We start from the raw sequence: 27457 nt of genomic DNA, 5'->3' as shown, positions 1-27457 counted from the left end.
TTGATAGCTGTTTCAGTTATTTATCTACTTCAAAATTAACAGGTACAGCTGAAGGAAGAATATCCACAAATTCTGCTGATGGTCCAAAAGTATATGTTTATAGTCCAAGTGCTAAAAATGAACTTATTACCTGATAGAGCATGATAGGTTCTATATTGTATCCTAAGGTATCTGCAAAGTTCTTAGCGATGACTGTTTTTCCACAACCCTACAAATGGAAACACAATCATTCAAGGGATAAGTCAAAACAACCAAAAGTCAGGAAACAGAACTTAGCAGTGAGGCTGCTATTCTTACTTTTCCTCCAATTAAACATATGTCCTTAACCATGTGAGACTGCATCATTTCAGCCAGTAGTTGTTTATGGCTTAAAGTTTGTATAAAACGGTCTGATGTGCAAGGTTGACTTAATGGCCTGGTCCCAGCTGGCACCTATAATTAAAGAGAGGTAAATATAATATGCACATGTTTTTCTCTAAATAATAGTTAAATGAAAGCATACAACTGCCATTTAAAAGCCCCTACTAATTTCCTGCTCAATTCAATTATATACTGTTTTTGATATTTCAATAGAGCAACAATTATTTTCTCATTCACACATCTGATGATCGTTTTCATCAAACTTCCAAATCAATCATCCCTCTAAAATTAAAGCCCTATGCTGTCAGACATTTTCATATGAATCAAGTAATTTTCATACTATTTATAACTTATAATAACAATGTCACTGCTTGAGAATGAAGGTTTTTGCCCAAATTTCAGTTATAAGCACAGAATTTAAAATCAGTCTACTGGGATTCTCCAAAATCACCAAAGATCTCCTGATTTCTGAACTGTCCACAAATCTTCTTCCACTCTTATTTTAGTTTGCCACTCAGAAGCATCTGTTCTTAAAATCTCCTCCCATCCTTCACACCTACTTCCTTTTATTTCCTATCTCCTCTTTAGTAAAGTCTCCTGGATTTCCATGCCCTGCTGGGGACTCCGGACTTGATCATACTGTAGACAACACAAACCCTAAAGAGTTACAAGTTTGGAAGTGACAAGATCAGATTTGTTTTTAAGAAAGATCATCCTGGTGGTAACATAGAAGGCTAACTTGAAGGGCCGGGAGGCAATGATGTTAGAAAGCCATTACCAAAGGGAAGCAAATAACGAAAGCTCACTCACATCTCATGTCCCTGGACATTCTGTTCAAACCGCCTGAAATGTCCTATCACCTTTCTACTCCTGGGCCACTGGAAAACTCCTGTGTCATAAGACTTAGCTCAAGCCCCATCTCTTCTCTGAAACTTTCTCTACTCCTTCTCCTGACTCCTGGTGTTACTTCCGTCTCTACATCTCCGTAGCCATTCCAATGCAGTTCTTACTCATCTGCCTCTATCCTAGACCGTCAGCTGTGAGGTCACTCGTCTGAAGGAGACAGAAGAGTGTCGTGTGCTGTCTAGAAGGCCCAGCTGTGCCATTTGGTAGCTAGTGACCATGGGTGAATTGATTACCCTCTTCACATCTGTTTTCTAATCTATAAAATGGAGATAATAAAAGTTATCTCCGGGGTTACTGGGGGATTTAAATGGCATAATATATGTGAAGAGAAAAATACAGTAACTAGTACACCTCAGGCACTGAGTGGATTTTAATACAAAGCCTGGCTCATGGTAGACATAATCAATGTTTCCTTTGATGATTGAGCAAATACAGTGACCTGAATAAGTATTACTAATATCACGTTCAAACAAACAAAAAAGCCTATCATGAATGCTTGCTCTGTCGTAACATAAGAAGGCAAGCATTTATTCTTTCCTACATTCACTTACAATCTAATCGTCAGTATTTTTCAGGCTGTGTTTCCTAGTGTCAGCTTCCTATCACCTCTTAGGGTTCTTAGGACCCTCAAGGGAAGGGTTAGAAAAAAGGGAGGCAGAACAAGCAGTTGGAGCTCTATGACCAAATATCGTTCCCCTCCTCTCAAAAATTGTTCAACTACAAGTGCTCCTCTTTTAACTGTTTCATGTAGCTGACAAAGATTTGATTTGAAAAGAGCATTCCTGGGCTTCCCTGGTGGCGCAGTGGTTGAGAATCTGCCTGCCAATGCAGGGGGCACGGGTTCGAGCCCTGGTCTGGGAAGATCCCACATGCCGCGGAGCAACTAGGCCCGTGAGCCACAATTGCTGAGCCTGCGCGTCTGGAGCCTGTGCTCCGCAACAAGAGAGGCCGCGATAGTGAGAGGCCCGCGCACCGCGATGAAGAGTGGCCCCCGCTTGCCGCAACTAGAGAAAGCCCTCGCACAGAAACGAAGACCCAACACAGCCAAAAAATAAATAAATAAATAAACCCAAAGTTTAAAAAAAAAAAAAAGAGCATTCCTTAGTTGCTAAAATATGTTTGAAAACAATGACTATTTCTTACCAAGGACTCAGAACACAAAACGCTTTCATTACTAAACACTTTATTTGATTTTCCCAGAGGCTGACTTTGGTTTTTGATGAAAAGCTATCCCTATGTTTCTCCTGAACGTTTCCAGTTTACAAACATACATGACTCTGGATATATAGATATACAGATACACGTATATAGATGTGATGCTATGGAACCAAAGAAGACTTATAAGGGAATCATAAACCCAATTTAGGTCATAAAAATGGACAGAACAAGGCACATCTTAGAAAGTACAAACCTTGATTCACTCATTACCTTAATGGTCACCTCTTTTTCTGCAATCCGGATGGTCACAGAAGCTTGGAAGACATGGTTTTCAGTCATCTTCTCCACTCTCACAACCTCTTCAGGAAGCACAGAGCTTCTTGAATCTTGGAGTTCAAAGCGCTGTAAAATTACCAGAAAGACATGTAATTTACTTTTTATTTTAGTATTAATGTTGGATATCTGGAAGGTTCCATCTTAATTAGAACTGAAACCCACTCTATGTTATAAAAATAAAGGTAAAAAAATTAATGAGAATTTTTCCCCCTAGTTTTACAGATACCATTCATTCTGCTTAAGCTAATTACTAAGGTGATATGAAAATAGTCCCTAAAATTTACTAAATGCCAAGAAATGGAATCGCTGAGTTCCTGATCTGGTAGAAGTTTGCAGCCTACAATGCTTGATAATCGAAGGTTCCAGTTTCCTAGAAAAGGATAATGAGACTCTTGAAAACATGCTAAAGGAAATTAAAATAAGGCCTATATCAGTTCATTTCTTAAATCAACCGAAGTTAATAGCTGCCTGGACACCAGTCTGCTGATTGCTGGTGTGGTTAGTTTAACTGATTACAATAAAGTATAACAATCAATCTTCCACAGTATCTGGCACAGTGTCTTCTACAGTGTAGGTTCTCAATATTTGTCAAACTGGATTTAAAAGGCCCAGACCATTGATTCTTTCTCCATGTAGGCCAATGATCAATGTTCTAACACTAGGTTACATCCCCTAATCCCAGCTCGTTATATAAAAAATGCACACAGAGAACACAAATAAGTATATGAAAAATGAGGATACTAATTGAAAATTAATTAAATCCTATGCCCTACTAAGAGCAGTATGTTCAATGTGAGGAGCTTAACTCATTTTTAGTGTTAAACAGGCAGAAATTATTCCCCCCAAATCCTACAATACTTTTAGAACATTATCACTATAGTGAAAGAGTTGAAACTCAATGAAAGAACAGATTACTGCTTATTCAACAGAATGACTCAACTCTAGAAAACATATTTTGGGGAAGAAAATTATTTTCAACTTCAACACTGTAAACATAACAGCCCAGATCACGTCTTCATTGCAGTGTCTTAAGTACTCAAGACAATCATTCCTCTTCCCAAGCCTAAGAAAAATTGTTTATTTGTGCTACCATAAAAAACATAAGTTTTATACTTTACACGATTTATATATGCAAACTCCCGTGGTGTCACACAATGTGGTAGGAATTGCTTCCATGCTGTAGACAAATAACAATCATTGACACCATAATTTCATGCCAAAAAAAAAAAAAGGGTACACTGTATTTTAAGGAGGTTCAATTGGAAAGGAGTAAAGCCTTAGCCAAGTAATTAAATTCATTGGAATTCAGAACCTACACTCATTAAATTCTAAGAAAATATATATATGAGCTTAAAGGTATGTTTTCACTCTAGCCATAGTAATGTCAGTTTAACTTGATAATAGGGTTAATGTCAGAGCATTTATATTCCAGACATGAACACTAATGCCTTGAACCACACTTGCTGTACTGGTTATGTCCTTATAAATAATTCAAACTAAAATATTTCAGTAGAATAAAAATAGTAGGCTAGAATACACTAAAATAGGAAAAGAACTCAAGGTGCAAGGTGAGTTACCATTTGTTGGCATAGGAAATTTAAAGACTCTTAATCAAAAAGGAAATTGAGGAGTAAAACAGATATATAATTCTTCACACAATTAAGGCGAGAAAAGACAATCACTTTTTCTTCTCTTACATAAGTAACAAAATTCCCCTTTTTCCTTTTTTTTTTAAAACTCTACAATCAGATTTGAAATAATTCCTGTTTGTAACATGGACCCTCAATCAGTGCTCTATGTTCCCCTTAATTATAAAGGTCAAAATAAAGGCCAAACAAAATGAAGCAGCACTGACTACTTTCTTTTGAAAACTCAACTCTTTAAAGGTATTCTATAACTTTATAGAATTTGTATGACTAATTTTGAAATTAGAGACCAGAAACGCATCAAAGTGTTTTCTTAGTAAAAATGAAGACCTTTGTTCATAACGGACTTATCTAGACACTGAATACCTTCTCCTGGTCGTGTCACAAAACTTTACATTGCTTCATTTTATCAGAACTCTGACATTTTCTTCTACCCTATGTACCCTTGTTCCCAAGGCAGTGGACTTTGTGCTGATGGGCATCTAGGGAGCTCATCTGTAATCACAGCCTCTTTTCTTAAACACTAGGTACTCTATTTCAATGACCAATGCCAAAGTAGCTCAGATGTTAATTAAATCAAAGATGAGTTCTAGTTCTGTTTTTCAGAGCCTGGAATGAATCTTTGAGTGAACTATACAGTCAGACTGGTAGTTTCCTAACTCCTTGAGCATAGGAATTAATTTCCCCATTTCCAAATGGTTCCTCATTATCTCCTTAACATCCTTCCACCTTCTCCTCTTTCCCCTCCCTCTCCCTCACCCTTTCTCACACACACAGCAAACCCCTTTCTTCCCTTTCATCAGTGGCTGCTATTTCACTGTCCCTAGCCCTGCTTCTATTCTTTGCTGTCTCTTCTACTTCCCTTTGCCTCTTTATTGACCATTACTTTCCCCTTGCTTCTTTATGTTTTTCTTTTAGATTCTGCCCCTAACTATACTTTTTAGCATTTATGAGGAATGGCTTTTTGTTAGTTTTATTTTGTTATTATTATTATTGACATCACCAGTCAATGAAAATACTGTTTCTTGGGTTGGCTGATATATGAAATAAAATCCCACTGAAGTAACTAGAATCTATTGTTCCACTCTTCTGAGCCCTTCTCACTATTATTAACTGCATAGAGAGTACTTCTGTACTCCCAAAGACCCTGTGTATTCTTTGGGATAAGGGAGAAACTAACACCATTCCATATGTCAAATTCTGGCCTCCAGAAAATGAAGGGCCTATACACAAGACCACAACAGCTTAGTGTTCACATTCTACCTTCTCCTTAGAAATCTATACACCTTGACCCAAACTGTGTAAGAAAAACAAAAACAGTCTTTCATAAAAAGGAATTATTTGCGGTGAGTCAATGACTCTCTGCCAAGGGTCCGCTTGAAGTGGCTCCCACTGGCCAAAACCTGGGATAATTTTAGCATCAAAATAAATGACGATAGTAATCAATTATAACCCACTGAATAAAATAGGGATCCATAAGTGCATATTGATATAAATGAATAAATAAATACATGGAGGAGAATAAAAAGCTCTTCCTTAGTGTAGAATGCCTACTAATAAATGCAGAAGGAATGTTTACGCCCCATTACTGACATGACAATGCCTCCACCACATGTGGAAAAGAAGAGAAGAAAAGGGAAAGAAAGAAAGATAGAGAAAGAAAAGTAGGAAAGAAGGGTAAGAGAGAGATGAGAAGAAGGGAAAAGAAGGGACAAGAAGAGAAAATGGGAAAGGTAAGGAAAGAAAGTGAAGCAGATACATACTTTTTTTTTTTTAACATCGTTATTGGAGTATAATTGCTCTACAATGGTGTGTTAGCTTCTGCTTTATAACAAGGTGAATCAGCTATACACATACATATATCCTCATCAGATACTTACTTTTAAAACAACTTCCACAGCCATCTTCCCTTCATGTCCTAGTAAAACAGTGTACGGGTAAAGCCACCGGATTGCATGTTCGATTGACATCATAGGAAAGGAATCCTATTTAGGAGGAAAAATACATAGGAATGAAGAACACCTAACATAATCACAGAAAATTTAACCAAAATGTACATATGACATTGAAATTGCATTATAAACAATACCCAATAAGTTTCTCATGTTTTCCAGAAGTCTACAAAAGCAAATATTCATTGTTTCCTCTTCCTGTTCCACACCCTTTCCCTTGGTAAACTCACCCACTCTCATCTTTCAGCTGCCGTGTATGTGTTGATGGCTCCCATGTCTCTGTCTCCAGTCCTGACCCTTTTCTTGAGCTCTAGACCTAAACTCTCAATTGCCCATTAGATGTGACTCTATGGATATCCCATAGACTCCCATTCAGCATGTCTGAAACTACATGTCTGAACACATTTCCCTATCCTACTCATTGCAAAGTACCTTCTCATTTTCCTCTACTCCTAATCTGAGTTAATCTCATCCACATACTCCTAGCTTCACTGTTATAACTACAAAGTTAGAAAGTGTTCATTATCCTCAAATCCTTCCCCCCAAATTGCTTTCCCAATTCGGTTTACCCTACTTTAAAAAGTCTACTAACAAGGACAACTAGGGAAATTTCAATATGGACTGTCTATTAGATGACATTACAGAATTATTGTTAACACGCTGAGGGTGTGATAACAGTGTTCTGGTTATGTAGAAGAATGTTCTAATTCTTAGAAGTTGCATACTGAAGTACTTAAGAATACTGACTACAATTTACTTTCAGAATTGTTTAGAAAAAAAAAAAGTGCAAACAAAAGTGGCAATATGTTAAAGGTTGGTGATTCTAGTTAAAGGGATTATGGATTTATGTTTTGCTATTTTTGAACTTTTTCTTAGATCTGAGAATTGTCAAAGTAAAAAGTTCCAAGGAAAAAACAAAAAGAATGAAAAGTAGAAGATGTGATAAATAGGAGGAAAAATGCTGTTCCAGATGTATAGAACAGTGTGAACAATACCTGGGAAACCTAACTCACTGACCCTCAGGAAACGTAAAATAAAAAGCAACAAGAGATTAAAAATAAGTCTCTTGTCTAAGTGGTGTCACTACTACCTTGGATTATGCTCTCCTTAGCAGAGTCTCCTACCTGTTCCCTGTGCATCCACGCTCCCCCCACCTCACCTCGCTGCCAGCAGAGGTGTCTTCCTCCAACATATATCTGATTGCCACACATCCCATCTACTTAATAATGTCTAATGGGCCACTTCTTCCACACCAGAAAATCCAGCCAACTTCACTCACCATGCAAAACACTTCACAATAAGGTCCTAACCTTTCTCTTTGGCACACATGCTGGCTCCAGTGATACAATTTATTATCATTCTCCGAAAAACACACCAGGCCCTTTTGTGATTTAACACCTTTGGCCCATGCTGTTCCCTCTGCCTGGGGAACACTCCAGACACTACTGTCATGACCTTCGTGAAACTGTGGTGGACAACGTCTGTTTTCCACCAAATCCCCTCACCCATTTTCCTCCTTCATGTGCCTCCCAGCTTTCCCTTCCAACAGCCAGCTGCTGCAGGTCTTTGAAAGAAAACTGCCCTTGAGCTCCTGAAGCCAGCTTGGCTCCTAGAGTGGGAGAGCAGCTAGTGCCTGGGAACGTGTGCCCCCTGGGATGATTACTAACCAGTGAGACTGATGGTGCCGAGTGTGAAAGTCCCAGCTCCCCTGCCTCAGGTTGGGGCGAGTCTGAGGCATGACTTACACTGCCGCAGACCTCTGCATGATCAAGTAGAAGTCCTCCTTCCCTCTGTGGAACTTTCACCTGAGCTGCGTGTCTACCTTCCCCCGTCCAAGGCTGTAAGCTCTTTAAGGACTCAGAACACATCACTGGTCTCTGCACAGTTTCCTGGGCTGCACAGCAAATTAATCTCAGGCCTTGCAATATTTATAGAAGAGTATAACAAGGCAAATGGAAATGATTAATCTCCAAGGGTTAACTTTTAAGTTTTCTTTGCCACATTTGGGTATATCAGTCATTAATTTATTTTATACATACCAGGATTTGAACTGCAGCTGGTAAACTATCTAAAGGAAAATCTGGAAGTCCAAGAGTAGAAGATTCTTGGGAACAGAGAGTGGTAGCAAAGGATAAGAGTTGAGAAATTCTAGGGGAAAACAAGAAGTGATATTAAATTTTATTCTAATAGTTATAATACATAAAATCTGTTAAATATAAAATAGCTGGGCCAATTTAATTAATCGAAAAAGTTGACATCCACTATTTAATTCTTAGGGAATAGTCCCATATTATAATATTCCATTTCAAACTCAGAAGCTGATTAGGTTCACAGATGTATTTCTTAAATCTGTCCCAATATGTGAGGTTTTTCATAACCTGGCCCAAAACTACTCTGCCAGCGTCACTTCTCACCTTTCTCAATCTAAATCCAAACTCCAGCCTCCGGGAGCTTTTCATAGACCCAAGAATAAGGCATATACTCTCATGCCATGCTTTAAAAACTTTTTCTTAGAATTCCTTAATTCCATTCTCTATCAGTCAAAAGCCTACTCATTCTTTAGGACCCATCTCAAATGCCAATGCCTTTGTGAAGCCCTTACAAAGTCTCAACCACAACATCCCCCAATACTCTGAAATTATGGCCCTTACCACACTGTGTTAAAGTAAGGTATTTATACACATATCTGTAAACTCTACTAGATCTTGAGTTTCTTGCCATCAAAGATCATGTCTTATTAACTTTATCATCAGCTGGTTCCATAACTACTGAAAAATTCTTCAAACAGTTGTTGAATGAATGAATGAATCAGTTGATCAATGAATGGGCAAAACAAATTCAATGTTAAGTGTCCATATATATATCTGAAATACTTACTTTTCAGCAGAAACATTGGCTCCAACTGAATACAACAGTTTAAGTTGGTCCTAAAATAACATAAAACATATCAAATTGATTAATAAGGAATGTAACATTAAATGCAAATGTTTGACAGACATAATTCAAACTTTTAATTAAACAGACACTATGTAATTAATAGCAAAAAATTATTTCTTGATACATGTCATTTCTAAAAGAAGAGTTGGTCTTTTTAAAAAATCTTTCAGACAAATAATACCACGATAACTTTTCTTTCTAATTTCCAGAGATTTTCTTTACCTTTATATCCATTTTTCTTTCCATCAACTACTGAGGGGGACATCCACAAACACAGTAACATTTTTATAGTAATTGAATTTATTATAAACAGGAAAACTATTTAAAAAATAAATTATCCTTAAGGGAAGAGGGGCAAGATGGAAGAGGGGATTAAGAGATACAAGCTACTACGTATAAAATAAGCTACAAGCACAGGGAATGTAGCCAATATTTTAGAATAACTTTAAATGAAGTATAATCTATGAAAATATCGAATCACTATGTTGAACACCTGAAACTAATATTGTAAATCAACTATACTTCAATTAAAAATAAATAAAAATTTAAAAATAAAATAAATTATCCTTGTTCCTACTTACCTGGAAGGGTAGATAATAAATATCTCTAGCTTGAAATCGCGACCGGAGCGGGGGATCTAATGGATTCCCAGAGTACCTAGGTACTGGCAAGCCCAAGGCGATCACTCGGAAATCTTCACTAACTCGGACAATCTTCCAAGCATCCAATTCTGTTTTGGTATGATCCTAAAAGAGTAAGAAATCAAAAATTACAGCATAATGATAGAGATCACAACTGCAAGAGCCAGGCTAAGGAATTTATGTCCTGACTGTTGGGTAAACTGTATTTGAGAATGCTCTCGAAGCCAAACTGTCAAGGAAGGGAGCAAAGTGGAATCAGGAACAGGATACCAGGGAAGGCTCACAAAATGAAGACTGGTGTTTGAAAGGAGAAGCATCCAGGAACAAAGGTGATGTGGGTCACATCTCTAAACCCTAGTCAATAACACAAAGGAACAGTCGGAAGAGCAAGGAAAATAAACTGGTTCAAGCTAGAAGTCATAAAATGGTAGTTCTAGAGGGGTAGACCACCAGCAGAGCAGAGACTGCCCAGGGACATTCAATAAGTAACTATGTTTATGGATATATTTCTACCAAGGTATATTAATAATAATAAGTAACATTCTTTGAAAACTTAATACATGATAAGCACTTTCCATGAATTTTTCTCATTTAATTTTCACCACAATCCAAATAGACATTTAATTCCTTTTCATGGATGAATAAACTGACGTTCAAAGGAGTTACATAACTTGCCCACATTCCTGCAATGGTGGAGCTGAGACCGGAAACAGCGCAGATTTTGGAGTCACAAATCCTGGCTCTAGTGCTTGGTGCACATTCTAGCTAAGTGACCAAAAACTTGTTATCATACCCTCTGAGCCTCAATATTCTCATGTATAAAGTGGAAATAATATCACCGATATTACTATGGCTGTTACGAAAGTTAAACGTGATAATGCATGTGAAAATGAAAGTAACTGGTCCACAGCAGTCACCTGTTAAATGTCATACCTTCCTTCTCTGCCTGACCCTTCCAATGGCTCTTCACTGTTCTTCAGCCTTTGAAGAGCCCCCCAGTCCCTTGCTGTTGTCCTCTTTATACCCTCTTGTATCACGGCATCTAAAGACTTCATTGCACTTATTCATTAATTCAACAAATAGTCATTGAGCACCTACCACGTGCCAGGCATTGTTCTAAAGTTTGAGATAACAACAAAGACAAAATTCCTGGCCTAGTGAAAGTATGATCTAGTAGAGGGAGGCAGACAATGAGCTAAAAACATAAGTAAATAAATCATGTGGGATATTAGAAGACTCTGTGGAAAAATATAGAGCAGAGTAAAGGAGTATGGGGGCAGAGGGCACATTGAAGTATTTAATAAAAGGGTGAGGGCAGGCTTCATTGGTAATACATGCAGACCTCAGAGATACTGCAGGTTTGGTTTCAGACCACCACAATAAAACACATATCGCAATAAAGTGAGTCACAAAACTTTTTTGGTTTTCCAGTTCGTACAAAAGTTACGTTTACACTACACTGTAGTCTAATAAGTATGCGATAGCGTTATGTCTAAAAAATGCACATACCTTAATTAAAAAATATTTTATTGCTAAAAAATGCTAACCATCTTCTGAGACTTCAGTGAACAGTCAGCTTTGCGCTGGTGGAGGATCTTGCCTCGGTGTTGTTGGCTGCTGAAGGCTGGGATGGCCGTGGCAGTTCCCTAAGATAAGGCCACAGTGAAGCTCGCTGCATCAATTGACTCTGTAGCAGGCACTGCTGTTTGATAGTATTTGACCCGCAGTAGAACTTCCTTCAAAATTGGAGTCAATCCTCTCGAACCCTGCTTCTGCTTTATCAACTAAGTTTATGTTCTAAATTCTAAATCATATGTTGTCATTTTAACAACCTTCACGGCCTCTTCATCAGGAGCAGATTCCATCTCAAGAAACCATTTTCTTTGCTCATCCATAGCAAGCAACTCCTCATCTGTTAAAGTTTTACCATGAGATTGCAGCAGTTCAGTCACATCTTTAGGCTCCACTTCTAATTCTAGTTTTCTTGCTATTTCTGTCACCTCTGCAGTTACCTCTTCCACTGAACTCTTGAACGTCTCAAAGTCATCCATGAGAGTTGGAGTCAACTTCTTCCAAACGCCTGTTAACGTTGATATTTTGATCTCTTCCTATGAATCATAAATGTCCTTAATGGCATCTACAATAGCAAATCCTTTCCAGAAGGTTTTCAATTTAGTTTGCCCAGATATGTCAGAGGAATTACTATGGCAGCTATACCCTTACAAAATGTATTGCTTAAATAATAAGACTTGAAAGTCGAAATTAGTCCTTGATCCATGGACTGTAGAATGAATGTTGTGTTAGCAGGCATGAAAACAACGTGAATTTCATTGTACATCTCCATCAGAGCTCTTGGGTGACCAGACGCATTGTCAGTGAACAGTAATATCTTGAAAGGAATTTTTTTTCTGAGCAGTGGGTTTCAACAGTGAGCTTAACAATAAACCATGCTGTAAACAGATGTGCTATCATCCAGGCTTTGTTGTTCCATTTATAGAGCACAGGCAGAGTAGATGTAACATAATTCTTAAAGGCCCTAGGATTTTCAGAATGGTAAACGAACATTAGCTTCAACTTAAAGTCACCAGCTGCATTAGCCCCTAACAAGAGAAGTCAGCCTGTCCTTTGAAGCTCTGAAGACAGACATCGACTTCTCTCTAGCTATAAAAGTCCTAGATGGCATCTTCTTCCAATAAAAGGCTGTTTCATCTACACAGAAACTCTGATGTTTGGTGTAGCCACCTTCATTAAGTATCTTAGCTAAATCTTATGGATAACTTGCTACAGCTTCTACATAAGCACTTGCTGCTTCACTTTGCACTTTTATGTTATGGACACAGCTTCTTTCCTTAAAACCTCATGAACCAACCTCTGCTAACTTCAAACTTTTCTTCTGCAGTTTCCTCACCTCTCTCAGCCTTCAAAGAATTGAAGAGAGTTAGGATCTTCCTCTGGATTAGGCTTTGGCTTAAGGGAATGTTGTGGCTGGTGTGATCTTCTATCCAGACCACTAAAATTTTCTTCAGCAATAAGGCTGTTTCTCTTTCTTACCATTTGTGTGTTCACTGGAGTAACACTTTTACTTTCCTGCATGAACTTTTCCTTTGCATTCACAACTTGGCTAACTGGTGCAAGAGGCCTAGCTTTTGGCTTGTCTCAGCTTTCAACATGCCTTCCTCATTAAGCTTAATCACTTCTAGCTTTTGATTTAAAGTGAGAGACAAGTGACTTTTCCTTTCACTTGAACACTTAGAGGCCACTGTAGGATTATAAATTGCCCTAATTTCAATATTGTTGTGTCTCAGGGAATAGGGAGGCCCAAGAAGAGGGACACAGAGCGGGGTACGAACAGCTGATCAGTGGAGCTGTCAGAACACACATTTATTGATGAAGTTCACCATCTTACATGGGTGTGGTTCAAGGAGCCCCAAAACAACTGCAACAGCAATGTCAAAGATCAGTGACCACAGATCACCATAACAAATATAATAACAATGAAAAAGTTTGAAATATTGTTACAATTACCAAAATGCAACACAGAGACATGAAGTAAGCAAATGCTGTTAGAAAAATGGTGCCCACTGATTTGTTTGATGCAGGAACCTTCAATTCGTAAATAACGCCATATCTGCAAAGCACACTAGAGTGAAGTGCAATGTAACAAGGTATGCCTGTATTACATTTGAGCAAAGACTTGAAAGGGGTAGAGGAATGAGCTAGGCAGATATCTGGGAGACAACCATTCCAGAAGAGCAAAGTGCCCATGCAAAGCACTGATAAGATAGGATAATGCATATCCAGCAGTTTATGGTACAATAAAAAGAATACTAGCAGCTGGAGTGGAATGAAAAAGGAGACGGATAGAAGGAGATAAGGCCAAAGAGGCAGTAATGGCCCAGATCACCCAAGACCCTGTATTCCATTGTGAGGATTTTAGATTATATTCTGAGTAGAGCAGGAAGGCATTAGAGGTTTATAGCAGAGGAATGACCTGTTCTGCTTCGTGTTTTAAAGCAATCACTAACTGCCCTGGGGGAGCCAGGATGGAAGCAGGGGTTCCAGTTGCAAAGTTCTTACAAACAACTCAGGCAGGTGATGCTGGTAGCTGGGACCTTCAGGGTATCTTTAAATATTTTACTCATTTCTGTCAATATCTACTGGGCTTTGAGCTTCTTGAACCCAACAAGTGGACTTCATTCAGCTTTGTCTTCCTGGTGCCCAGCACAGTCTAGAAGCTATTAGGCTTGTTGAGAGAAAGAAGAGAAGGGAAAAAGAAGATGGAAAAGGAGGGAGAAAGGGAAGAAGAATTAAAAGGAGAAAAAGGAGAAAGAAAGAATAGTTATTAGATAGGCAAACAGAAGTAAAAATCTGGGAGGTCTTCTAACGTGATGTGGAAAACAGAAGAGCCATACAAAACTGCAAACGCATGACTGACTTCAGGCAGTTGCCCAAGATATGCGCCACCTGAACATCTGTCCTCGTTCTGACACAATCATGTCTGATACAACAAGTGGCCAACCCACAGCTCAACAGCTAAGACAAAGCAGTCAAATTTTTCTTTTCTTACTTGGAGAAGTTTGTCGTAACGCTCGGCAGATATCAGGAAGCGTCCATCTTCAAGCTGCATCTCCCTATTTTCCAGCAAGTTGTTCAAAACAGGAAGGACATTCCTCTCCGCCTTTTCCAAGCCTTCCAAAACGAGAGTTCTACCTTCTGTGGCTGCACGAACTGCACACTATTTCCAAGAAACAAAAGCAATATGAGACTATCAAACACAGCGGAGCATGGCCTGATTTTACTTGTAATGCAAATTAAACTGTGGTTCTTATTATAGGGACTGGGAGTCAGGAAAGCTGGGTTCTAGATCGTGGTTATGCTTTTCCTGCCAATATGATATTAAGCAAGTGATTTTCTCTCTTTAGGCCTGCTTTCCCATTTGTAAAATGAAGCGATTAGCAGAGGTGGTCTCTAAGGCTCCTTTCAGCTGTAAATTTTACTTTAAAAAAATTTTTTTAACATCTTTATTGGAGTATAATTGCTTTACAATGCTGTGCTAGTTTCTGCTTTATAACAAAGTGAATCAGCTATACATATACATATATCCCCATATCTCCTCCCTCTTGCGTCTCCCTCCCACCCTCCCTATCCCATCCCTCTAGGTGGTCACAAAGCACCCAGCTGATCTCCCTGTGCCACGCGGCTACTTCCCATTTCAGCTGTAACATTTTAGATATATCCCCAATGAAACAGAAAACTGAGAGCTATCTTTGGATCAGTAATGCAATTAAGGAAGCAGATTCCTTAACTATTGATAGAAACGAGAAATGAAGATTACAATCTGCCCTACCAAGATTTTTGTGAAGATCAGATAAACTAAGTGAGAACACGTGCAGACTGTGAGGTTTTATTTAATTTATTTATTTATTTTTAATTTTTTTTTAATGTCAGCTTTATTGAGGTATAATTGACATGTAAATTTATAAGTTATTTGATCATAACACAGTATTATTAACTATAACCCCATGCTGTACATTAGATCCCGAGAATTTATTCATCAAATAACTGGAAGTTTGTACCCTTTGAGCAACATGTCCCCACATCCCCCATTCCCCAGTCCCTGGTAACCACCATTCTAGTCTCTGTTTTCATGAGTTTGGCTGTTTCAGATTCTACATATAAGTGATATCATATGGTATTTGTTTTTCTTTTTTTTAAATAGAGAAATGCAAATCAAAACTACAATAAGATATCACCTCACATCACTCAGAATGCCCATATCATCACAACATCTACAAACAATAAATGCTGGAGAGGGTGTGGAGAAAAGGGAACCCTCTTGCACGGTTGGTGGACATGTAAATTGATACAGCCACTATGGAGAACAGTATGGAGGTTCCCTAAAAAACTAAAAATAGAACAACCATGTGACCCAGCAATCCCACTACTGGGCATATACCTAGAGAAAACCATAATTCAAAGAGACACATGCACCCCAATGTTCACGGCAGCACTATTTATAATAGCCAGGACATGGAAACCACCTAAATGTCCATCAACAGAGGAATGGATAAAGAAGATATGGGTCAGAGGACCTCCAGGATGGCGGAGGAGTAAGATATGGAGATCACCTTCCTCTCCACAAATACATCAAAAATACATCTACGTGTGGAACAACTCCTACAGAACACCTACTGGACACTGGCAGAAGACCTCAGACCTCCCAAAAGGCAAGAAACTCCCCTCGTACCTGGGTAGGGCAAAAGAAAAAAGAAAAAACAGAGACAAAAGAATAGGGACGGGACCTGCACCCATGGGAGGGAGCTGTGAAGGAGGAAAGGTTTCCACACACTATGAAGTCCCTTCACTGGCGGAGACGGGGGCTAGGTGCGGGGTAAGCTTTGGAGCCATGGAGGAGAGCACAGCAACAGGGGTGCAGAGGGCAAAGCGAAGAGATTCCCGCACAGAGGATCAGTGCCGACCAGCACTCACCAGCCCAAGAGGCTTGTCTGCTCACCCGCCGGGACGGGTGTGGGCTGGGAGCTGAGGCTCGGGCTTTGAAGGTCAGATCCCAGGGAGAGGACTGGGGTTGGCTGCGTGAACACAGCCTGAAGGGGCTAGTGTGCCACAGCTAGCCGGGAGGGAAACCAGGAAAAACTCTGGAGCTGCCTAAGAGTCGAGAGACCATTGTTTCAGGGTGCGTGAGAAGAGGGGATTCAGAACACCGCCTAAATGAGCTTCAGAGAAGGGCACGAGCCACAGCTATCAGTGCGGACACCAGAGACGGGCATGAGACGCTAACACTGCTGCTGCAGCCACCAAGAAGCCTGTGTGCAAGCACAGGTCACTCTCCACACCTCCCCTCCCAGGAGTCTGTGTAGCCCGCCACTGCCAGGGTCCCATGATCCAGCGACAAGTTCCCGGAGAGAACACACAGCACGCCTCAGGTTGTTGCAAGGTCATGTCGGGCTCTGCCACCGCAGGCAGGCCCTGCATTCCATACCCCTCCTTGAGTGAGGCAGAGCCCCCTAATCAGCCGCTCCTTTAACCCCCTCCTGTCTGGGCGAACAACAGACACCAGAGGGCAACCTACACGCAGAAGCAGGGCCAAATCCAAACCTGAACCCCAGGAGATATGCGAACAAGAAGAGAAAGGGAAATTTCTCCGTGCAGCCCCAGGAGCAGAGGATGAAATCTTCACAATCAACTTGATGTACCCTGCATCTGTGGAATATCTGAACAGACAATGAATCATCCCAAAATTCAGGCAGTGGACTTTGGGAGCAAGTGTAGACTTGGGGTTTGCTGTATGCAACTGAATAGTTTATGATTTTTATGTTTATCTTAGTTTTAGTGCTTGCTATCATTGGTGGATTTGTTTATTGGTTTGGTAGACCTCTTCTTTTTTTTATTTTAATAATTTTTAAAATTTTTTACTTTAATAACTTTATTTTATTTTATTTTATTTTTTTTCTTCTTGCTTTTTTTTCTCTCTTTTCTTCTGAGCCATGTGGCTGACAGGGTCTTGGTACTCTGGCCTGGTGTCAGGCCTGAGCCCCTAAGGTGGGAGAGCCAAGTTCAGGAAATTGGACCACCAGAGACCTCCCAGCCACACGTAATATCAATCGGCGAGAGCTCTCCCAGAGATCTCCGTCTCAATGCTAAGACCCAGCTCCACTCAATAACCAGCAAGCTACAGTGCTGGACACCACATGCCAAACAACTAGCAAGACAGGAACACAACCCCACCCATTAGCAGAGAGGCTGCCTAAAAATCATACAAAGTTCACACACACCAAAACACACCACTGGACGCGGGCCTGCCCAGCAGAAAGACAGGATCCAGCCTCATCCACCAGAACACAGGCACCAGTCCCCTCCACCAGGAAGCCTACATAACCCACTGAACCAGCCTTACCCACCGGAGGCAGACATCAAACACAACGGGAACTACAAACCTGCAGCCTGCAAAACAGAGACCCCAAAACACAGTAAGTTAAGCAAAATGAGAAGACAGAGAAATATGCAGCAGATGAAGAAGCAAAGTAAAAACCCACCAGACCAAACAAATGGAGAGGAAATAGGCAGTCTACCTGAAAAAGAATTCACAGTAATGATAGTAAAGATGATCCAAAATCTTTGAAATAGAATGGAGAAAATACAAGAAATGTTTAACAAGGAACTAGAAGAACTAAAGAGCAAACAAACAATGATGAACAACACAACTAATGAAATTAAAAATTCTCTAGAAGGAATCAATAGAAGAATAACCGAGGCAGAAGAACAGATAAGGGACCTGGAAGATAAAATATTGGAAATAACTACCGCAGAGCTGAATAAAGAAAAAAGAATGAAAAGAATTGAGGACAGTCTCAGAAACCTCTGGGACAACATTAAACACACCAACATTTGAATTATAGGGGTCCCAGAGGAAGAAGAGAAAAAGAAAGGGACTGAGAAAATATTTGAAGAGATTATAGTTGAGAACTTCCCTAACATGGGAAAGGAAATAGTCAATCAAGTCGAGGAAGTGCAGAGAGGCCGATACAGGATAAATTCAAGAAGGAACACGCCAAGACACATATTAATCAAACTATCAAAAATTAAATACAAAGAAAAAATATTGAAAGCAGCAAGGCAAAAGCAATAAATAACATACAAGGGAATCCCCATAAGGTGAACAGCTGATCTTTCAGCAGGAACTCTGCAAACCAGAAGGGAGTGGCAGGACATATTTAAAGTGATGAAAGGGAAAAAACCTAAAACCAAGATTACTCCACCCAGCAAGAATCACATTCAGATTCAATGGAGAAATTAAAACCTTTACAGACAAGCAAAAGCTAAGAGAATTCAGCACCACCAAACCAGCTTTACAACGAATACTAAAGAAACTTCTCTAGGCAGGAAACACAAGAGAAGGAAAAGACCTACAATAACAAACCCAAAACAATTAAGAAAATGGTAATAGGAAGATACATATCAATAATTACCTTAAATGTAAATGGATTAAATGCTCCAACCAAAAGGTATAGACTGGCTGAATGGATACAAAAACAAGACCCGTGTATATGCTCTACAACAGACCCACTTCAGACCTAGGGACACATACAGACTGAAAGTCAGGGGATGGAAAAAGATATTCCACGCAAATGGAAATCAAAAGAAAGCTGGAGTAGCAATTCTCATATCAGAAAAAATAGACTTTAAAATAAAGACAATTACAAGAGACAGAGAAGACACTAAGAATCATCAAGGGATCAATCCAAGAAGAAGATATAACAATTGTGAATATTTAGGCACCCAACACAGGAGCACCTCAATACATAAAACAAATGCTAACAGCCATAAAAGGGGAAATCGACAGTAACACAATCTGGTAGGGGACTTTAACACCCCACTTTCACCAATGGACAGATCATCCAAAATGAAAATAAATAAGGAAACACAAGCTTTAAATGACACATTAAACAAGATGGACTTAATTGATTTTTATAGAACATTCCATCCAAAAACAACAGAATACACTTTCTTCTCAAGTGCTTATGGAACATTCTCCAAGATACACCATATCTTCGGTCAAAAATCAAGCATGGGTAAATTTAAGAAAATTGAAATTGTATCAAGTATCTTTCCGACCACAACATTATGAGACTAGATATCAATTACAGGAAAAAATCTGTAAAAAATACAAACAGATGGAGGTTACAAAATACACTACTAAATAACCAAGAGATCATTGAAGAAATCAAAGAGGAAATTTAAAAATACCTACAAACAAATGACAATGAAAATACGATGACCCAAAGCCTATGGGATGCAGCAAAAGCAGTTCTAAGAGGGAGGTTTATAGCAATACAATCCTACCTCAAGACACAAGAAAAATCTCAAATAAACAACCTAACCTTACACCTAAAGTAATTAGAGACAGAAGAACAAAAAAAACCCAGAAGGTTAACAGAAGGAAAGAAATCATAAAGATCACATCAGAAATAAATGAAAAAGAAACGAAGGAAACAATAGCAAAGATCAATAAAACTAAAAGCTGGTTCTTTGAGAAGATAAACAAAATTGATAAACCATTAGCCAGACTCAGCAAGAAAAAAAGGAAGACTCAACTCAACAGAATTAGAAATGAAAATAGAGAAGTAACAACTGACACTGCAGAAATACAAAGGATCATGAGAGATTACTACAAGCAACTATATGCCAATGAAATGGACAACCTGGAAGAAATGGACCAATTCTTAGAAAAGCATAACTGTCCAAGACTGAACCAGTAAGAAATAGGCAACATAAACAGACCAATCACAAGCACTGAAACTGAAACTCTGATTAAAAATCTTCCAACAAACAAAAGCCCAGGACCAGATGGCTTCACAGGAGAATTCTACCAATCATTTAGAGAAGAGCTAACACCTATCCTGCTCAAACTCTTCCAAAATATAGCAGAGGGAGGAACACTCCCAAACTAATTCTACGAGGCCACCATCACCCTGATACCAAAACCAGACAAAGATGTCAGAAGAAAAGAAAACTACAGGCCAATATCACTGATGAACAAAGATGCAAAAATCCTCAACAAAATACTAGCAAACAGAATCCAACAGCACATTAAAAGGATCATACACCACGATGAAGTAGGGTTAATCCCAGGAATGCAGGGATTCCTCAATATCCGCAAATCAACCAATGTGATACACCATATTAACAAACTGAAGGATAAAAACCAGATGATCATCTCAACAGATGCAGAAAAAGCTTTTGACAAAATTCAACACCCATTTGTGATAAAAACCCTCCAGAAAGTAGGGATAGAGGCTACCTACCTCAGCATAATAAAGGCCATATATGACAAACCCACAGCCAGCATCATTCTCAATGGTGAAAAACTGAAACCATTTCCACTAAGATCAGGAACAAGACAAGGTTGCCCACGCTCACCCCTATTATTCAACATAGTTTTGGAAGATTTAGCCACAGCAATCAAAGAAGAAAAAGAAATAAAAGGAATCCAAATGGGAAAAGAAGAAGTAAAGCTGTCACTGTTTTCAGATGACATGGTACTACACATAGAGATTCCTAAAGATGCTACCAGAAAACTACTAGAGCTAATCAATGAATTTGGTAAAGTAGCAGGATACAAAATTAATGCACAGAAATCTCTTGCATTCCTATACACTAATGATGAAAAATCTGAAAGAAAAATTAAGGAAACACTCCCATTTACCATTGCAATAAAAAGAATAAAATACCTAGGAATAAACCTACCTAAGGAGACAAAAGACCTGTATGCAGAAAACTATAAGACACTGATGAAAGAAATTAAAGATGATACCAACAGATGGAGAGATATACCATGTTCTTGGATTGGAAGAATCAACATTGTGAAAATGACTACACTACCCAAAGCAATCTACAGATTCAATGCAATCCCCATCAAACTACCAATGGCATTTTTCACAGAACAAGAACAAAAAATTGCACAATTTGTATGGAAACACAAAAGACCCCGAACAGCCAAAGCAATCTTGAGAAAAAACAGAGCTGGAGGAATCAGGCCCCCGGACTTCAGACTATACTACAAATCTACAGTAATCAAGACAGTATGGTACTGGCACAAAAACAGAAATACAGGTCAATGGAACAGGATAGAAAGCCCAGAGATAACCCTACACACATATGGTCACCTTATCTTTGATAATGGAGGCAAGAATATACAATGGAGAAAAGACAGCTTATTCAATAAGTGCTGCTGGGAAAACTGGACAGCTACATGTAAAAGAATGGAATTAGAACACTCCCTAACACCATACACAAAAATAAACTCAAAATGGATTAAAGACCTAAATGTAAGGCCAGACACTATCAAACTCTTAGAGGAAAACATAGGCAGAACACTCTATGACATAAATCACAGCAAGATCCTTTTTGACCCAACTCCTAGAGAAATGGAAATAAAAACACAAATAAACAAATGGGACCTAATGAAACTTAAAAGCTTTTGCACAGCAAAGGAAACCATAAACAAGACCAAAAGACAACCCTCAGAATGGGAGAAAATATTTGCAAATGAAGCAACTGACAAAGGATTAATCTCCAAGATTTACAAGGAGCTCATGCAGCTCAATAAAAAAAAACAAACAACACAATCCAAAAATGGGCAGAAGACCTAAATAGACATTTCTCCAAAGAAGATATACAGATGGCCAACAGACACATGAAAGAATGCTCAACATCATTAATCATTAGAGAAATGCAAATCAAAACTACAATGAGGTATCATCTCACACTGGTCAGAATGGCCATCATCAAAAAATCTAGAAACAATAAATGCTGGAGAGGGTGTGGAGAAAAGGGAACACTCTTGCACTGTTGGTGGGAATGTAAATTGATATAGCCACTATGGAGAACAGTATGGAGGTTCCTTCAAAAACTAAAAATAGAGCTACCATATGACCCAGCAATCCCACTACTGGGCATATACCCTGAGAAAACCATAATTCAAAAAGAGTCATGTACCACAATGTTCATTGCAGCTCTATTTACAATAGCCAGGACATGGAAGCAATCTAAGTGTCCATCGACAGATGAATGGATAAAGAAGATGTGGCACATATATACAATGGAATATTACTCAGCCATAAAAAGAAACGAAACTGAGTTATTTGTAGTGAGGTGGATGGACCTAGAGTCTGTCATACAGAATGAAGTAAGTCAGAAAGAGAGAAACAAATACCATATGCTAACACATATATATGGAATCTAAAAAAAAAATGGTTATGAAGAACCTAGGGGCAGGACAGGAATAAAGACAGAGACATAGAGAATGGACTTGAGGACACAGGGAGGGATAAGGTTAAGCTAGGACGAAGTGAGAGAGTGACACTGACATATATACACTACCAAACGTAAAATAGATAGCTAGTGGGAAGCAGCTGCATAGCACAGAGAGATCAGCTCGGTGGTTTGTGACCACCTAGAGGGGTGCGATAGGAAGGGTGGGAGGGAGATGCAAGAGGGAGGGGATATGGGGATATATGTATACATATAGCTGATTCACTTTGCTGTACAGTGGAAACTAACACAACATTGTAAAGCAACTATACGCCAATAAAAATGTAAAGAAAAAGAAAAAAAGACTGCGATGTTTTAAATGAGTCACCATCAAAACGGATTCAGATTTAGTGTCATGTTCGATGCCGACAACATTAACAACTTACCAAAACAGAAAAGAGTCAGGTTTCACATTGGTCTAAGGCAGGTTGATCTAACCATAGTCCTATAAGTCTTCCAAGTTTAAGCAAATTAGAAATAGAGAAAAATAGGAAATAAAGTAGGCCCCAAATGGTAAGAAGCGGGAAAAATATAATTTTTAAAAAAGTACTAAAGATGTGAAAAAAAATCTTTCTTTAACCGATAGATGCTGAACAAAATAGAAAAATCTACTTTTTGGTCAAAATGCTTGAAAATCTGCTTTTAAAAAAAAAAAAGGAAATCTTGCAACTTCCCTGGTGGTCCTGTGGCTAAGTCTCCACGCTCCCAATGCAGGGGCCCCGGGTTCGATCCCTGGTCAGGGAACTAGATCCTGCATGCCTCAACTAAAGATCCCGCATGCCTCAACTAAAGATCCCGCATACCACAATTAAAGATCCTGCATGCCGCAACTAAAAGATCCCGCATGTGGCAATGAAGATCCCACGTGCTGCAACTAAGGCCTGGCGCAGCCAAATAAATAAATATTAAAAAAAAAAAAAAAGAAAACCTCAATGACATTTCTCCTGTGTACTTAACAACATGACTAGGATTAATGCTGTTAAATTTATGTTATCACTCTCTCCTTAAAAGTCTCCTTTTTTGGTCTTTATGGCACTGTATTCTCTTAAAAAAAACTTTCTTTTCTGCCTGCCCATTCCATGTAGGTGGTGCCAGAAGTACATCTTTAACCCCAAACTCTTCTTACTCTGTAAGGTCTGGCCTGAGTAATCATACTTAATCACATAGTTGCAACCACCACTGTTATGCTAACAACTCTCAACCTCAGGTTCCCCCAAGCCCCACCACATAGTCCTGTCACATAGATGTCTCCAACCAGACTCTAGAAGCACCTCAGGCTCTCTTGTACAACACTGAACACATCAGATTTTCCCCCAAACCTTCTCTTTCTCTTATCTTTCTATTTAAGGTGGGAGCACCATTCACCCATGCCAGGTCCTCGATTCCTATCTCATCTCCTACATTCAATTTATCACCATGTCCTGCTGATTGGACTTCTTTAATATTTCTGGAACTCATTCTTCTACCACTCCTCTAGTTCAGGCCCTCCTTAAGTCTCAGATCTCCTCCCTTCTAAGTCCAAGCTCCTTAACTTAACATATATGTCTACCACAGTATGGCATTTATCATTCCAATAGTTTTCCTGATATTAGTTGCAACACACGTGGTATTTTTATAACAGTGAACTGGTTGAGATTTCCCCCATGCTTATATACACCATACTGCTTTACTAGAAAAATCTGTCTGTTTTATACTGACCCCTTTGCTTAAAATTTAATTTTCCCTATAGTAATTTGCCCCCAAACAATCTGAATATCTGAAGGGAGGAAAAAGACTATCTCTATTTTTTTTTAGAGACTAAATATACAAAGAAATTTCTCAAATAGCAAAGCATTGACTTTCCAACTGTGCAAAAAAAACCAGGCATTGCTTAATCAAGCCTCCTTTTAATAAGCTGTTGAATTTTGCACTATATTGCAAAATTCATTTCAAGTGTCTATGTACTATCATAAAAAAATAAACTTTTACGAAAACCACAATTGGACTCAAGATGATCATCCTATTTTAAAAATAAGATCAATTCATGAATAAACCTACAAAACTGACTATCTTGTGGTAGCAGCTTTATTTTTTTTAAATGCATGGATAGAAGTGACTTAGTAGCTCCTAAAGAACAAAAAAAATAAGAATCTCATTTTTGCAAGTTGAGAAAAGGACAAACCTATAGAAATGGCTTCTGGAACATTAAAAATAAAACATAAACTACTTCTTATAAAAATTCATGTTTCAGCTAAGGTCTCAATTAAGCTTTCTTTCACAAGAATCTATTTACTACAAGAAAACACAGTTCATAATAAAAAGAAACTCAGCTATATCTCAATTTAAAAAAAAAAAAAGAAAAAAACTAAGTTATCACAACTTGTGGCAATATTACATTTAAAAAGCTAAAATTTTTATCAATCTTAGTTATAGAACAGACTAAATATTGTACGTAACTTTTAAACATTTCATAGAGATGAAAATACATGTTCTCTGAGATAAAACTAGAGATATGTATATCAAAATTTAGTGGTTTCCCAACTGTGGGCCAGGGAAGACAAAGTCTTGACAACATAGGACAACAACAGACACTGCAGATCTGCTTTTATTTACTCCAGGAGACCTTGGTCAATTATGCATTGCACCTTTCCAGAGGAATCTGGAATAAGCTATAGAGAGAGAACAGAAGCAGAAGTCAAATACACAAAGGATTCCTTTCATCTACCTTAATGGAGTTAGGTTCTGTGATCATATAGTTGAAAAGGAGTGATGGATAGAAAAAGACCTCTTGAAAACCTGATAAATAAATGCTGCACCTCTTCTCCAGAGTAAAATGCACACAGGTATATGTCTACAATAGAGACCTCAAGTTAAGAACCTCTACTCTGAAAGAGGGTTAGAAATAGAAAGTCACGATTTGGCACACCCCATAGTAATAACTGTTGGAAGCAACAATCATCAATGGGTGGTAAAATTAGTGGGTAAGATTATGATGAGAAACAGCATATTTGCAAAGACTTAAAAACATCTCACCCAACAAGATATTTATAAGCGACAAAGGGAAAAAATAACACAGCAGTGAAGGAACCTGGTAGATACTACCTTAACCAAGCGATCAGTTAACATACAGTAAAGAGATGTATCAATTTCATGTACTAAGCTTCTAATATGACGCCCCTAAAAGGGCACAACATCTCTTCTATAGTATTATTGCTAAAAAAAAAAAAAAAAACATGATCTTAATCAAATCATGAGGAAACATCAGACAAACGCATACCGAGCAACATTCTACAAAATAACTGGCCGTGAAGAGAAGAAGGTAGGGTCCTGTTGCTAGAAAGGGAGATGGAGCTGGGGACAGTGTAGCAGCATTCACTTATTTTAATGATGCAAAGACTTGAGCATATTCAAATGATGAGGAGGAGGAACTTTGTCTTTGACAAAGTATCACTCCTACCCTTCCAAGACTAGCTCTCTGTACTCTGAGCTTATGGCATTCCCTCTCACCTCCTCCAAAATCTTCCGTCAACTATCCCGTATCTTATTTGCATTTTCAGATTCCTTTTCTTCTACATACATGTCTGTACTTTAAGAAAATCTACAGTCTTCTGATACCTCTTAATATGCTCCCATTTTCCTCTCCTTTATTTTCAAGCCTCTTGAAAATAGTCCACATACTAACTGCCTCTAATACGCATCCATCACCCTTATTTTACTGAAATTGCTCACTTGAAAGTACCAAAAATAAAACTGCCAAAAATCAAGCTTTTTCTTGATCTTCATGTTCTCCTGTCCTTCAATCCTCTTCCGTTGATCCTCTCTTGTGCTTTATCTTCTATGAACATTTACCAGGTTGGTTTCCCCTTGGCTTTCCCCAGCCCTCCCTCTGCCTCCTGTCCTCTAAAAGGCAAGTGTTTCCCAAGATTTTATTCTTAACCTTTCCCCCCGCTCTTTTCTCATTGGTTATTCCACTGGCAAAGATCAAACCTACACCCACAAATTCTTATTCATTCATTGAGTATTAATTACATGGCAGGTGCTCTGTTATCTGCTATGTTAAGTATAACAACAATAGATAAGACTTTTCCATTTTCTTTATTTCATTATTCTTGAGGAATATACTGTGTGACCCTAGCCTTTCTCCTGAGCTCCATGCTCACATTTCCAAATACCTTTTAAAAATATCTCCATATGGATTGTTCAAACTCAACAGGCTTAATCAAATCAAGCTCATGACTTCTTCCCTAAACCAGGCCCTTTTCCTAATGTCTACTTCAATTAAAGTTTCACTGATTCTCCTGCCATCCGGGATTCATTACTTCTGATTCCTCAAACAATATAAGTGTAACCTCTAAATATCTCATGCATCCATGAACTCTCTTCATTCTCACTGCCACCGTTCCAATGGGAGCCTTCATTATTTCCTGCTTCTTTACTAAAAGAGCTAATTGGAGCAGGCACCATATCTCAATATGTCTAGTCCTCAGTTGTCCTTAAGGTGATGAAATTTTACCTGCTGGAAAAGAGGGACTGAATCACGCCATCTATAAGATCTATTTCAGCAGCAAGATACATGATTACATGATTTACCGCAACTTTATTAAGAATATTTTTTAAAATCCTCCCATTGGGACTTCCCTGGTGGTGCAGTGGTTAAGAATCCACCTGCCAATGCAGGGGACACCGGTTCGATCCCTGACCCAGGAACATT

At 38.7% G+C, this 27457-nt stretch overlaps 1 protein-coding gene across 4 annotated transcripts in view; it reads right to left on the bottom strand.

Moving 5' to 3' along the window:
- Positions 1-27457, bottom strand: part of VWA8 (von Willebrand factor A domain containing 8) — a 370485-nt gene that overhangs the window by 284033 nt on the left and 58995 nt on the right. For all 4 annotated transcript variants that reach the window (XM_036831946.1, XM_036831947.1, XM_036831948.1 and 1 more), the window contains 8 exons: positions 14504-14671; positions 9877-10041; positions 9236-9285; positions 8398-8506; positions 6287-6391; positions 2695-2826; positions 298-432; positions 131-208 (listed from right to left, as the gene is read on the bottom strand). In XM_036831946.1, the coding sequence (XP_036687841.1) occupies positions 131-208; positions 298-432; positions 2695-2826; positions 6287-6391; positions 8398-8506; positions 9236-9285; positions 9877-10041; positions 14504-14671 (942 nt within the window). The remainder of the gene's footprint in view (positions 1-130; positions 209-297; positions 433-2694; positions 2827-6286; positions 6392-8397; positions 8507-9235; positions 9286-9876; positions 10042-14503; positions 14672-27457) is intronic.

The sequence above is a fragment of the Balaenoptera musculus genome, chromosome 18, assembly GCF_009873245.2.
Source record: "Balaenoptera musculus isolate JJ_BM4_2016_0621 chromosome 18, mBalMus1.pri.v3, whole genome shotgun sequence".
Classification (NCBI taxonomy): Eukaryota; Metazoa; Chordata; class Mammalia; order Artiodactyla; family Balaenopteridae; genus Balaenoptera; species Balaenoptera musculus.
Note: the sequence above shows the minus strand (reverse complement) of the source record. Positions and strands in the feature narration are given on the sequence as shown.